The sequence below is a fragment of the Phyllopteryx taeniolatus genome, chromosome 14 (assembly GCF_024500385.1).
Source record: "Phyllopteryx taeniolatus isolate TA_2022b chromosome 14, UOR_Ptae_1.2, whole genome shotgun sequence".
NCBI lineage: Eukaryota > Metazoa > Chordata > Actinopteri > Syngnathiformes > Syngnathidae > Phyllopteryx > Phyllopteryx taeniolatus.
The window spans coordinates 8,481,155-8,496,318 of record NC_084515.1 but is presented as its reverse complement, the minus strand read 5'-3'; the positions used below and the strand labels follow the sequence as shown (position 1 = coordinate 8,496,318).

At 42.7% G+C, this 15,164-nt stretch overlaps 1 protein-coding gene across 4 annotated transcripts; it reads right to left on the bottom strand.

Moving 5' to 3' along the window:
- Nucleotides 1–252: 252 nt before the first annotated feature.
- Nucleotides 253–13,183, bottom strand: capn10 (calpain 10). Of its 4 annotated transcripts, none has more exons than XM_061796858.1 (13): nucleotides 12,911–13,183; nucleotides 11,599–11,814; nucleotides 11,076–11,207; nucleotides 10,796–10,992; nucleotides 10,284–10,516; nucleotides 10,070–10,211; nucleotides 6,505–6,671; nucleotides 5,723–5,979; nucleotides 5,452–5,654; nucleotides 4,971–5,223; nucleotides 4,713–4,903; nucleotides 2,737–2,782; nucleotides 253–647 (listed from the first exon to the last, which is right to left on the bottom strand). In XM_061796858.1, exons 2-13 carry the CDS (start codon nucleotides 11,740–11,742, stop codon nucleotides 633–635), a joined length of 1,980 nt encoding a protein of 659 aa, XP_061652842.1. In that variant the 5' UTR covers nucleotides 11,743–11,814; nucleotides 12,911–13,183; the 3' UTR covers nucleotides 253–632. The 4 variants fall into 4 exon arrangements, with proteins under 4 accessions (XP_061652842.1, XP_061652840.1, XP_061652841.1 ...); XM_061796856.1 differs by having other exon boundaries at nucleotides 253–2,243; nucleotides 12,911–13,182; XM_061796857.1 differs by having other exon boundaries at nucleotides 253–2,243; nucleotides 5,723–5,964; nucleotides 12,911–13,182.
- Nucleotides 13,184–15,164: the final 1,981 nt, after the last annotated feature.

Genomic DNA, 15,164 nt, shown 5'->3' with positions numbered 1-15,164 from the left:
CTACATATCATCCATTGTGACTTTCATATATGCAGAATATTGTTACAATTTAGTGTTTTCATACTTGGCTTGCTGTTTTAGATGTTGCATTTTGCTTATAGTTTGGTTTCTTTAATCACTATGAAAAGCACAGGAAGTACTAGACAGCTTTTTGCTGTTTTTTTGCTTTACAGTAAAGCAACATTAAATTCTGTAACTGTAATACTGTTCTCGTGGGTTAGGTGTGCAGTCAAAGCCAAAGTTACACACATGCAACTTCTCATGAACTTTTTATTCTCCATAGGGACCTCAAAGATTTATAAAAAAAAAAAACTACAGTACAAAACAAATCTTTTATTCATTGGCTCAGCACTGTCTCACAGGGAGTCAATCATCAGGCCTTTCAATGACAGATATGGTGGATGAGCAGGAGGCAAACCCGCTGCCAAACGCGCACAGCCTCAACACAAAACCAATTGGCGCTCTCTTCACACAGGCCGACCTCCTCTGATGTGCCGCGTCCCTTGTTTCATCCCTTGCATCCTGCTCCTTGTCATCTGTTTTCACTGCCACTTCAGAGGCTCTGTTCGGGTCAGAGCGGTGGTCCGAGGGGGGACGGAAAAGGGAGGCAGTGGATGGCTTCGGTACAGACATCATTTAAGGGCGTGCTGTGCGGGAGATTCATGGTGTGAACTCCCAGAAATGACAAAGTCTGTATTTGGAATTGTGTGCTTATTCCCTACTCCCCAATCATTATGTAGGGATTTGTATACAGTGGACGATATACTGTAGTTCATTCTTCATCAGTCAAATGATAGTATAGTTGTCCCTTGATATACAACTCGAATTTGTTCCACAACCACCCTTGCAACTCAAAACTCTCAACTCATCTTTCCCCATGGAAATACCATTATCTGTTCCAACCTCCCATTTTTGTAATGATTTTTTTAAATGAGAAAAGAGAACTCTATAATACTTCATAAACACATACAGTAATGACACAAAAAGACAGGAGGATCAGTATGGCAGTAAGATTAGTCATTCTTCGCAGTGGATAAAGAATTAATGCTTGTGAGTACTGTTATATGGTCTTTCGCCATGTGTTGCTTGCTTGTGTTCAGATATCTATTACTTAAAGGTTAACACCACCACCACATACAGTAGATGCTAATTGTTAGCCCGTGTGCCCATGGTATTTTCTATTGTATGTTAGCATTAAGGTAGAGGAGGCTACATAGTTTAATGCACGTGTAATTCTCTATGTTTTAAGTTTAGTTTGACGGTAACCCACTGAGTGGCAATAAACCGCTTTAAGTCTTTTTTGAACATAATTAATTAATGATATCTGCCAAACTCCTGCTTGGAGTGAACAGAGTTGAGTCACCTGCCGACATACAGCGCTCGTATCTAAAGGTTGCGCTCGCATGTCAAAGTAAGAAATTCGTCACATCGACGACTCGTATCTTGACAAAGTCTTAAGTCGGGTAACTGTTTTAAGATGAGTGTATTTTATAACATAAACACAAAGAATTATGTCCGTTCCATGTTTTTTCTTTTTTTATGTTTTGGTGCAATGCTTCATGGGATATATTGCTTTTCCAGTGACCATTGGTTGTTCACTGCTTTTCATGATGCATTGTGAGATACATCGAGGGCACATATAGGGTATAACCTATGTTTCTGAACAGCCGCACACATATACACACACACAGTGGACGCTGAGAAAGGAGTGTGCGGGGGACTGAGGGATTGGTAGACAACTTTGGCTCAGTGTGGCACGGTTGTGTCGCGTTCCGGTTTGGTTGGCTCAGCAGTCGCAGACCAACCCCGCTCACCCCTTGCCCACAGGGCTTCTGTGAGGACCTCATGAGAGGAGCCTTTGTTCCGGTCCGACGGGCGCATCAGTGACTGAATGAGCAACAGAGGTGGCGGCTTTCTTCAATGGCGGCTGTTTGTTTACACCAGCCAGTCCCGTCATAGTTCATTAGCAGCCCAGCCCACCGACAACCTCTGATGTCCTAATGGCCAATGAGTGCCTTGCTGTTCATCGGCCCTCAGCCTCAGATTTTCAGGATGAAGAGAAGCTCCCCGACGCACAAATTTCCACTAAGTCACGGTGCACATGCATAGCCGTACATGTGCACACACACACACACACACACACACGTCTCGGTAGGGAGGAGGGGGAGTCCTTTCATCATGCGGCACCGACATCATTGAAGCAGCAAAGAGGGCTAGCTTCGCATCATTGAGATGTGAGACACCTGCCGCCCACACACACACACAACAAAGACACAAGCATTATTCACTGCTGCCATCTTCTGACCATGGAAAACACTGAAACTATACAAAAATAAATAAATAATTGAACCCCCACCTAGACACAGTTTGCTATTCACAAACTTTGCTATTGTTTTTTTTTGTTTTTTTTTTTCCAGTGGAACCTATTTTCTAATTAGCTTCACATTCACATAGCAAAATTCTTTGGAATTTAAAAAAAAAAAAAAAAAAAAAAGGGGGGGGGGGCACAAAAATACATGTGGCATAAAGGGTGGAGATGGGTTCGTGATTGCCAGTGAAGATATGTGTGTAGTGTGCCGTGTTAGTCAGTATACAACACACTATAGAACAATAAGCAAACACATGGGAGATTTTTTCTCATCACGTGTAGGGTCTCTAACATTTTAAAAAAATTGGATAAGATGTCAAAAATCTGTGTGTGCCCCACTTTACTATTCAATGATGTAATTTACTTACCTCCTGAATGGCTTTTCCCAGCTTTTCTTGGCTTTTCACAACTCTCCTGAAGGAGACAAATACAGATCCACTCTCACAAATACAGTGGTGCCTTGATTTACGAGTTTATTTCCTTCTGTGACCACACTCAAAACACTTGTACCTCAAATAATCTTTCCCCATTGAAATAAAGGTAAACGCCATTAATCCGTTTCAGCCTCCGAAAAAACACAAACAAAAGTTTTCAATATATGTATCGATTTAAAATCCAATGATCCAACTGGATCGAGCTGTGCTCAGCAAATCAGCCTTCTGGAGGTAAATATATCGATTTAAATAGTTTTAAAAAGGTAATCAATTGATAGTATCGATACTAGGAAATAACACTGTATTTAAGCATGCCAGGCTTTATGTGGAGGTGTTGTATTTCCAAGAATAACGTCTCCAATTCCTTTTACTTTGCTTGATTTTTCAGTTACCACACAGCACTATACACTGCTGCTTTGCACTCAAGGCTACTTATTCGTCTCTTCTTCATTTCCTTTTCTGCGCCCCACATCTAGTCACTCCTTTCCGTAGTGGTTAGACAAGACATCACAGTGTATGTGTGTGCTGTTTAAGTTTAAGACATCCGTCTGTCTGGTGGATGGCAGATGAGAAGGTGACGAGCGAGAAATTATCATTAAGGATGCATGTGTGTGCAAATTGATGTGCACTTTGAAGCCATTCAAGCTGCTTAGCTTAGCTTGCTAGCCGCTAACAACGACAGCAGAGTACACTCGAGGGGAAACTCGGGCGCACAAGAACCAGCGACAATGTCAACTACTGGATGCTATTTCAATCTCACATTTGTGCTCCAAAGAGCAGGTTTGTTCATTTATTTACCTCTCCATGTATTATTAACCCAATTCCTAAAAAAAAAATAATTCCGCCCAAGCACCCCCTCTTAATTCTAACACCAATTAAAGGTCTCTTTTCTAGGGGAAAAAAGGTCTAAAAATACAATCATAGCTGAAAAAATATAAATAACAATAAGTTGCTGTTTTCCTCTTTGTTTTGTTGCAAAACAATACAATCAATCAACTTTTATTAAGCAGACTCATATTCCCTGAGAAAACCCATACAGTACAGCACATAAAAGAAAAACACATCAGTAAAATCTTTATATTTAATGCCCATAATTAGTTTTTATACAAGTCCCTTACAAGAAACAAGAATCTAAGAAATTACAGCTGCACTGAAACAGTTTATAGGTATTTATTCCACTGTCACACTGGATGAATTTTTGGCTAAAAAGTTACTGAATCGATTTCCAGCCACTGAATCTTTTCAGATTATATTGTTCTAAATGAACCAATATCGACCTTCAATCGAATCCACAATCACAAATCGTTATATGAATCAAATTGTTGCTAAAACAAATCGTTACACCCATAATACAACACAAAGATTTGATGATGAAAGACAAGAAGTCTATCGCAACAAAGCTAGGGTAATATTGTTTTTCACAGAGGATAACGAATATATGCCTGTGAGTATTATTGTATGCTCTGTCTGCATGTGCTTTTACCGGTGGGTTCAAATATTAATTGTTTAAAGGTTTGTAACTACCGGAATATCAATGCTAGTTTCATTAGCCTATCTATGGCGTTTCCCGTTATGTGTTAGCATTAAGCTAGCGGACTTTCGGCATAGTTGTGTGGGTTGTTTTGTACTTTTTTGTTTTATGTTTAGTTTCAAAGTAAACTTCAAATGGGAGTGGCAATAAAAACAGCTTGAAGCAAGCACTTGGCCTCTTGTGTTGCAAAGTTCACTGCCACCCAAACTAGCGCTTGTAACTCAAAGTGTTGCTTGGAACTCAAGACCAAAAAAAACAGCTAAGTAATGGCTTATATCTCGAAAAACTCGTAAGTTGGGTCACTCGTACATTGCGGTACAACTGCACCTGTGTGATAACAAAATCCAAACACATTGAAAAGCTAGGTATCAAAGCTAACCTGTTTATTCTCTGAGCAAGGCTGATGGTGAATTCTCCTACGCAGTCAGGCTGGTATGTGGATGGTACGACGAGGTAAACTCCACATGGAAGAGAGCAGGACAAGCTAACATCCTGAGTGTGGCAGTGGGGAACACAACTGGCAACGGGGTCCTCACTGGGGATGGAATGACATTGCTCTCCAGCTGGTATCTGGAAAGTCATCCAAGTCCGATTAAAACATGATTTGAGATTATTAAATGGGTTGTGGACCAGTCACCTTATAAATATGGAAGCCAATGGGGAGCAGATCAGTGTCAGCACGGCTCTGGCGCAGGGTAACCTTGATGTTGAGGCCTGCCGTAACTGGCTCTTCACAAACCGTAAAAGGGAAGCATGGGTTCTTCCCGTGGAACGGGAAGTTCCTGCTTCCTCCTGCAGAGCTTCCTTCCACCCACGAGCCCCGGAAGTGACTGGTCTCCCACTCTCCGTCTGAAGTTAACGGCAGTAGAGGTGCTGGGCTCGACAGGGCACTAAGAGGACATGATTCATGACAGATCACGTCAACCGGACCATAATAAATTATTATTGGCACACTAGCCTGTCATTTTTTAACGAAATTAGGTCTCCTATAAACTCATTCTGGATTGTTTAATGGGTTGAGCATGACACTACAACATGAAGATGGAGATATGAATACTCCCTAAGCAAATTTGATAACCATGACGGTCACCCCAATTTGCACCAAGCCGTTAGCATACCTGAGGGACGAGGAAGAGGAGGAGAAGACCCTGATGAGGAAGCGGGCCTCTGCTCCTGGCTGGTAGATGCTGGGGATCACAAGGTAGTGTCCGGGCTCCAGCTGACCAGGAAGCACCACCTCTCTCTGGTGGGCGTGGCAGTGAGTAGAAGCACATGGCGCTTTGTTCACAGTACGACTCAGATGAAAACGTTTCTTCTCCACCTGGAGAGAGAAAAAGTGATGGCACAAAGCTACACACACAGCACTTTAAAACGTGTGATTTCACAAACCTTCCACATGTGTAAAGCGATGGCCTGGTAGTGCTGGCGCCTCACGTCATCCTCTTGGGGTGTGTCTGCATATTGCCTCCACTTCCTGTGCTGCAGCAGGGATATGAGAACCTCACCTTTCTCGTACATCTTGAGCCAAAACTTTGGATTACTGCTGTAAGTGCTGCTGTTTCGACTTCCACCAGAGGATATGCCCTTTACCCAGCGTCCAGCGAGGTGATGCCGGTGAGGCAGCGGGTTTCCTGTTTGAGATTTCACTGAGAGGGTACACGAGCGAAATACAGTTGTACCTTGACTTACAAGTTTAATTCATTCCGTGATCAAGCTCGTAGCTCAAATTCCTTGTATACAAGTAAATTTTCTAAGGAAATATTCTCCATTGAAATGTCTTTAATCCGCCACAGGAAAAAATACCAACATAGCAGTGTTTTGTAAATGAATAAATACAAGTAAATAGAATAGAAATAACTATTGTACAGTAAACACCTGCAGATTTACCGATTCGCAGATTTTTTTTCATTTTTTTTTCTTTTTTATTCTTAATCCTGAAGCACTTATTAGCGGGTTATCCGCATTTATTCAAGAATGCTTTGGGTTAAAAATAAACAAATAAACGAATGCAATTATAATGGGCGTCAATTATCTGCATGCTTTCGCTATTTGCGGTTCGGCCCCGTCCCCCGCTCCACCGTACATTTTGGCTCGAAACAAAACTTGTGCACTCATAACTCAAGGTACCACTGTAAGTACAAATGGGACATATTATACTAGACGAGAATTACCAGTGTAGATATTTCGTAGGTGTCCCTCCTCACTGATTGGGTAGCCTACTGTGACATCATCAAACTGGGACAGGAATTCGGTTTCATCCAACCAGAAGTCACCCTGTGCCGCCCGAGCTTGGATATCCGAAGCATCGACCGAATCCAGCGAACGCCATCCTGCACCACTGGACAATGAGAGTAAGACTGAGCAAATTAGGTGACCTAAAGCAGACCATGTATAAAAACCATTGAGCAAATTAGATTCTCAGACGCAAACATCCCAGGCTCTCGTTAACTGACATAACCTTTCTTGTACTCATTGTACCATCTAATGAGAGTCAATATAAGAGCTGATATTAACAAAAAAAATTAATGGGCAATGGGCATGTGATAGGGACGGGCTGATTAATTGACCATTAAGAATTCTATTGATGGTCTTGAAACTATTAGGTTAAATTGGAACGCGCACAACTTGGTGCCTCACTGATTAAGTCTCAACTACTTGTGTGGCCTGAAAAAGAACAGGACATCAGCTATTGTTGCTGACTTGCTGTCTATTTAAAAACATGTAACTCTAAATTTCATGACTTTCATCCATGGAAGGGTTCCAAAGCGAAAATCACTGCTGACAAAAAAGAACATATAGGCTCGTCTCACGTTTGCCAAGAAACATCTTGCAGATCCTCAAGAATTTGGGAGAAATATTGTGTGGATTAATGAGACAAAAGATGAACATTTTGGAAGGTATGCGTACAATCAAACATGGCGGTGGCACTGTGACGGTCTGGGGCTGCTTTGCTCATTTGGACCTGGACAACTTGCTGTGATTAATGGAACAATGAATTCTGCTGTCCACTAGACAAGGCAAACAGGCCACCAGTTTGTGTCCTCAAGGGTCCTCTTGGGTTACTGTACTGCAGAACGACGACCTGAAAAAATGGTTCCAGAGTGACCAAGTCAAAATCCTGACTTACTAAATCCAATTGAGATGCTGTGGTATGACCTTTAACGGGCAGTTCATGCTCAAAAACCCTCCAATATCTTCTTCTTCTTTTCCTTTCGGCTTGTTCCGTTAGGGGTCGCCACAGCGCGTCATCCTTTTCCATGAGAGCCTATCTCCTGCATCCTCCTCTCGAACACCAACTGCCATCATGTCTTCCCTCACGACATCCATCAACCTTCTCTTTGGTCTTCCTCTAGCTCTCTTGCCTGGCAGCTTCATCCTCATCATCCTTCTACCAATATACTCACTCTCTCTCCTCTGGACGTGTCCAAACCATTGAAGTCTGCTCTCTCTAACTTTGTCTCCAAAACATCGAACCTTGGCCGTCCCTCTGATGAGCTCATTTCTAATTTTATCCAACCTGGTCACTCCGAGAGCGAACCTCAACATCTTCATTTCCGCCACCTCCAGCTCTGCTTCCTGTTTTCTCAGTGCCACTGTCTCTAATCCATACATCATGGCTGGCCTCACCACTGTTTTATAAACTTTGCCCTTCATCCTAGCAGAGACTCTTCTGTCACATAACACACCTGACACCTTCCTCCACCCGTTCCAACCTGCTTGGACCCGTTTCTTCACTTCCTGACCACACTCACCATTGCTCTGGACGGTTGACCCCAAGTATTTAAAGTCCTCTACCCTTGCCATCTCTTCTCCCTGTAGCCTCATTCTTCCCCCACCACCCCTCTCATTCATGCACATATATTCTGTTTTACTTCGGCTAATCTTCATTCCTCTTCTTTCCAGTGCATGCCTCCATCTTTCTAACTGTTCCTCCAGCTGCTCCCTGCTTTCACTGCAGATCACAATGTCATCTGCAAACATCATGGTCCACGGGGATTCCAGTCTAACCTCATCTGTCAGCCTATCCATCACCACTGCAAAAAGGAAGGGGCTCAGGGCTGATCCCTGATGCAGTCCCACGTCCACCTTAAATTCTTCTGTCACACCGACAGCACACCTCACCGCTGTTCTGCTGCCCTCGTACATGTCCTGTATTATTCTAACATACTTCTCTGCCACTCCAGACTTCCGCATGCAGTACCACAGTTCCTCTCTGGGTACTCTGTCATAGGCTTTCTCTAGATCTACAAAGACACAATGTAGCTCCTTCTGACCTTCTCTGTACTTTTCCATCAACATCCTCAAGGCAAATAATGCATCTGTGGTACTCTTTCTAGGCATGAAACCATACTGTTGCTCGCAAATACTCACTTCTGTCCTGAGTCTAGCCTCCACTACTCTTTCCCATAACTTCATTGTGTGGCTCATCAACTTTATTCCTCTATAGTTGCCACAGCTCTGCACATCACCTTTGTTCTTAAAAATGGGCACCAGTACACTTTTCCTCCATTCCTCAGGCATCTTCTCACGCACTAGAATTCTATTGAACAAGCTGGTCAAAAACTCCACAGCCACCTCTCCTAGATGCTTCCATACCTCCACAGGAATGTCATCAGGACCGACAGCCTTTCCATTTTTCATTCTCTTTAATGCCTTTCTAACTTCCCCCTTACTAATCATTGCCACTTCCTGGTCCACCACACTTGCCTCTTCTACTCTCCCTTCTCTATCATTTTCCTCATTCATCAACTCCTCGAAGTATTCTTTCCATCTACCTAGCACACTGCTGGCACCAGTCAACATATTTCCATCTCTATCCTTAATCACCCTAACCTGCTGCACATCCTTCCCATCTCTATCCCTCTGTCTGGCCAGCCTGTATAGATCCTTTTCTCCTTCTTTAGTGTCCAACCTGCCATACATGTCATCATATGCCTCTTGTTTTGCCTTTGCCACCTCTACCTTTGCCCTGTGTCGCATCTCAATGTATTCCTTTCGCCTCTCCTCGGTCCTATCAGTGTCCCACTTCTTCTTAGCTAACCGTTTTCCTTGTATGATTTCCTGTACTGTGAGGTTCCACCACCAAGTCTCCTTCTCTACTTTCCTGCCAGAAGATACACCAAGTACTCGCCTGCCTGCTTCTCTGATCACCTTGGCTGCAGTGGTCCAGTCTTCTGGAAGCTCTTCCCGTCCACCGAGAGCCTGTATCACCTCTTCCCGAAAAGCTGCACAACACTCGTCCTGTCTCAGCTTTCACCACATGGTTCTCTTCTCTGCCTTTGTCTTCCTAATTTTCCTCCCCACCACCAGAGTCATCTTACACACCACCATCCTATGCTGTCTAGCCACACTCTCCCCTACCACTACCTTACAGTTGGTAACCTCCTTCAGATTACATCGTCTGCACAAGATGTAATCCACCTGTGTGCTTCTACCTCCGCTCTTGTAGGTCACCCTATGCAAAAACCCTCCAATATAACTGAGTTAAAACAATTCTGTGAAGAGGGTAGGGCCAAAATTCCTCCACAACAATGCAAAACACTTCGCCAGTTATCGCTGCTAAGGGTGGCACAACCAGTTTTTAGGTTCAGGGTGCAATTACTTTACCACATAGGTTTGGATTTTTTTTTAACGTAGTAAATAAAATAATCATTTACACTTTTGTCTTGGTGAGATATCATAATTGGTTTGATGATCTGAAACATTGAAGTGTGATAAATATCATGAACGCCTCACCCCTCTGTCCAGGCTCCACTCCAGCAGCATCTCCCCCAGGGGTTTCTGATCCTGAACAGTCGCACCCTGCTTCCTGCTACTGTCTTCACATCCAGCCATTCCATCACAGCCATGGCATGGTGTTGACCCAGCTCGCTGTCTCCTAACATTAAATAAAAATGGATGATCAGATGATGCCATGAAAATTTGTTAAAAGTCTAAAAACAAAACACACCTCCCGGGATGCTTTGAGTAGAGCAACTGAGTGCACAAGTGGCTCTCAGTGGATATATGATGTCCAGGTCCAGCCTTTGTCTCCTGGCCTGATTGTGGTTCTCCTCTGATGTGTGCTGCTCCTCCTCTGAACCAAAGTGAGACAAACTCCAGCACTCTGCAAGACCCCCAGTCAGGTCCACTAAGGCCTCGGACACCTGCCCAGCCCACAGCCGCTCATATGAACCGTGAAGTCTTAAAAGTAAAGAGGAGGTACGAACGAGTTTACAACATTTTATTTCATATCCAGACGAGGGATGAGCATATGACTACATTTCCTTGATCAACTACAAAGAAAATGACTAGGGTTACATTGTTAATATTATCATATCATTGGCATTTTCTGCATCATAAAACACAGTTTGCATGTGGAAGAAAGGCCAAAACACATTGAAAAAAGATGTGTTTGTGTGCACGTGGTCAAAGTTCCCATCCAAAATAGAATTGGATACAATAACTCTTCACTCTACTTACTTAGCATATCCCTTCTCCAGCAGAGCCACCCAGAAGGCAGAGGGGGTGTGGCAGTGTGAGAAGCAGAGAACTGAATCAATACAAGGTAGGCGGTCATCAATGGTCACCTCTGTCCAGTTTCCCTTCACCCAAAAGTGAAAGTGAAAGGAACCTCTGTACTTGCTGTCACCCCACATGGGCTGGTGCGGTGGGAAGACCTACAAAAAGGTAAGAGTAAGAAAGTAAGAGTAATCTATCAAAGAAAGACTTAATGGTATCAGAATTTTAGAGTGTTTCCTACCTTGTCCAGAAGATGTTTGTTCTTGAGCAACATGGAGCATGCACACAGAAACCAACAGTCTCCCAGCAAGCCTTGTTTGGCATGACTATGGTGGATAGTGGCAGGGAAGACAACTGGTGACTGGCAGATCTCCTTCACACACACACACACAAGAAAAGAGAAGAATAACTGCAATGATAATGATATTTATTTCTCATAATAACAGAAAAAAGAAAAATCTCACTTTTTCCTCGCGATTAAGGATTTTATTTGCTTAACATTCCATAGTTATTTTACAATATTTTTTATTCTTTTAACATTACATTATTTGTACATTTGTTTTAGTGTGGCCCTGATATGTTTGATTGAATTGGAATTTAAATTGACATAGCATGTGTCAAAATACTAATTCTGTTTTGTGTAACTTGAGCATTAGTTAAAGAAGTATGCCACAGTAATTTAAAAAAATGTCACCAACACAGACAGGGAGGGAAATTCTCAGTAGTGTTGCCAACTGCCCCAGGCTTCTTGGATTGGGTCTGACCTGTGGCCGTAGCCAGGTGATGTGGCCCTGTAGCCTGGAGATGGGTGTGGAGCTGTCACAGAAAAGAGACGAGTCATCCGAGGGGAAGTCCCAGTCCTCAAAGAGATCCCCACTGCCACACTCCGTCCTTTCGCCTGCCTTCATGACGGCAACCTGCTGGTTGGTGTGTACTCTCAGCCAGCTATGAACACCATCACAGTCTTCATGGCTGTTTCACTTTTACAAGAGTAGAATAAACAAACTAATTACAATCCCCACCATGAAAATATATTCCCTAGACCAGTGTTTCCCAACCTTTATTGAGCCAACACACATATAATACAAAAAAAATAATAATTCACAGCATGGTAAGTGACATATATCACTTCAACATACTTCCTTGACACCAATTACTACTTTCCTATTAGCCAGGGCAAATAAAATTATTACTTTGGTGGAACCTTGGTGTTGTTTTTTAGGTTTAATTCATTGATAGTGTTTTTTCTTCTGCATTTGAGATGTCCTGTTTTGTTGGCGGTCCTTGAGTGAGTCTTCCCCAGGGCCTCCACCCAGCAGGACATGCCTGGAGGTGTTCAGGACACATCCTAACCCCTCAAGAGGACTGGTTCCAGAGTCCAAGTCGTGTGTCAAGGCGAGCCCAACTACATCCAGTCAGGGCCTTTCAACCTCACACACCAGCTCAGGCTCCTTTCCTGCCAGAGAGGGGACGTTCTGCATCCATAGAGAAGCCTTCTGTAGCTAGGAATCGGACCGCCATGGTGCTCCTCACCTTCGGTCGCCGCTGGGCTCACACTGCAACCAACCCTAAAAGTGTGAGCCCAGGGGAAGGGAGACCCACGGTGTACCTTCGGGCTCCAAGGGTGCCGGCCCAGCTCCAGAGTGGGGCTCCAGTGACCAGTGTCGGGAAACGTGTCCATGTATGTTTTCCATCATTGGGTGGTCCGAGTTGTGCTTTGTCTGGTTCCTCACCTCGGACCTGTATGCCCTGGGTGACCCTACCAGGGGCATGAAGCCCACCCAGCAACTTAGCTCCTAGGATCATTAGGCCACACAAACCCCTCCACCACAATAAGGTGGTAGCGAAAGGGTTGGTACTGTAATTATGACTTCATAGATTAGCATTGGTTAATGACAGACTACGGTGCGTTCCCACTTACGGACACATTCTGATTACGTCGAAGCCATAGAACGAAATGCCGTCGTAAACCGAGGACCCTTGCACAATAATTTAAACACTGTTAAAGATAATGGAATTTTCGGGTCAAAATATATTTGGGTCAATATAAATATACCGTGTCGTATTAGCTCTCACCTGCTTCGAGCATCTTTCCCCTTGTCGTCATATCATAGAGGCTAGCTAGCGTTAGCCTGTACGTTGGAGATGATGCAGGGTCTTCACGTGAGCTCATCTTGTTATGATTTCGGAGTTGCTGTCATTCACGAGAGTGTGCACCAAATTGTTGGTACGTCTTTTATTATAAAAGAGAGCCGAGTTATATCATTTAGTGGAAACAAAAATTATGTAAATAAGGTCACTTCCGGTCGGCCAATTCGTTATTACAGTGCATTTATTTTATAATGTTCAACACTGCTGCCACCTACTGTTGGGATAGTGTACAACATGGTCATTCACCCCCAGTATTTACTGACTTAAGCGTCGAAATGAGTGCTTTTGTGTAAAATTGTAAAAGGTACAAACTGAAATGTACATAAATGCAAAAGTGAAAACGTCAAATGAATTTAACATTAATTAAATACAATATTCAGTTTGATAACCTGACACAATGAAAAAATGTTTCCCTATAGTGCTTGTACTGTGAATAAAACAAACTACGTTACGTGTTTCTTATTTTAGACCAAGACCTAGCCACAAAATGCTTAATTATTAGCTCTTGATAGCCGAAAAAAACACCTTACGTGTATGTGTTATTTATTTATTTATTTATTTTTCTGATTGAGATGTTTTTTTTTAACGCCAGAAGTTGGTACTTTTTAAACTGGCATAAAACAAGACACAAGTGCATTCGCCACGAAATCATTCTTGTAGCAAACAACATCAAACAATTCTCTTAATTCAGGACTGATGTGGAATATCTTGCTTCTCACAATCTATTGCGTCATTGTCCTTTATACACCCTGGTTCACGTTCCTCCATGTCGCTGCTAACCCTTTTTTTCTGCCTCATAAACCCCAAAGATCTCAATCAATTAAGGACTGTAACTCTCTATATTAATGTCTTTTCTTTATCTCCAAGTTGTCGTCACCAATGGTGGTTGAAAAAGTCAGAGCCTATTTTGACACGGTAAGGAAAGTACACATATCTGTTTTCAAATGTGAGGAGTAAAAGTAAAACGTTGACAGAATAATAAATACTTAAGTACAGATACCTGAAAAATGTACTTAATTACAGTAACAATGTATTTGTACTATATAGTACAAATAGTGTAGTAGTGTATTTGTACTATATATAATCTACGGTCTTTTTCATAATTGTTATATCCTGTGTTGTTTATATATATATATATATATATACATACACACACGTAATAGTTTTTGTAAAATTACATCATATGTAAATAAAATGTATTAGAAGCTGTTTTGTTCTAGGCGGCACGGTGGACGACTGGTTAGAGCGTCTGCCTCACAGTTATGAGGACCGGGATTCAATCCCCGGCCCCACCTGTGTGGAGTTTGCATGTTCACCCTATGCCTGCGTGGGTTTTCTCCGGGTACTCCGGTTTCCTCCCACATCCCAAAAACATGCATGGTAGGTTAATTGACAACTCTAAATTGCCCGTAGGTGTGAATGTGGGTGCGAATGGTTGTTAGATTTTTTATGTGCCCTGCGATTGGCTGGCAACCAGTTCAGGGTGTACCCTGCCTCCTGCCCGATGATAGCTGGGATAGGCTCCAGCAGGCCCGCGACCCTAGTGAGGAGAAGCGGCTCAGAAAATGGATGGATGTTATGTTCTATTAAAACTCATTCACTGCCAGCCTTCCCAGTTAACTTCTAAAGCCGTCAATGGCAGTGAATGTGTCTTAATCTGGGCATTTTTGAGTGAATTCTATCTGATGTCTTAATTTGCTTATGTATTTCGGCATTTCATGATGTGCCTTAACTGAAGATGATTCTTTTTTTCATTCTTGTCATGCGCGTAGGCTACACATTTTAATGTGTTTTGACCATTTAATTTCGTCTTTTTTTTATACAATGGACTGACAAATTTAAACTGTGTCACACTTTGTGATGCCTGCTCCATGGAAATACGTTACGTTACTTTACCTACATATTTTAACTTGGTTCAGTGGCGTCACTAGGCCTATTTCAGCCCCCCTTAAACCTCCCCCAAATATTTGGTAATTTGTGTTAATTGTAATTTGTGTTAATTGTTCATTGTCCTAAACCCCCTAAAACCAACCCTGCCCCCTGACACTGAAGATTTTGCTTGCTGTTGTGCCTAGAGATTTTTCTAATGCAATATTTGCCTTGGCTCAGTAGAAGTTGGTAAACTGCACGGAAATTGTCAGAACCATGATTTGACCTCATCTCATGCTTCTCGTTACAC

What these genes read in the sequence shown, in the direction of transcription:
- capn10 (XM_061796856.1), bottom strand. Translation starts at nt 11,742, where the DNA reads ATGAAGGCAGGCGAAAGGACGGAGTGTGGCAGTGGGGATCTCTTTGAG. An exon ending in TCACCTGGCTACGGCCACAG is followed by an intron (nt 11,208 to 11,598) that starts GTCAGACCCAAT and finishes GTGTGTGTGAAG; the next exon opens with GAGATCTGCCAGTCACCAGT. An exon ending in TTGGCTTCCATATTTATAAG is followed by an intron (nt 4,904 to 4,970) that starts GTGACTGGTCCA and finishes ATGACTTTCCAG; the next exon opens with ATACCAGCTGGAGAGCAATG.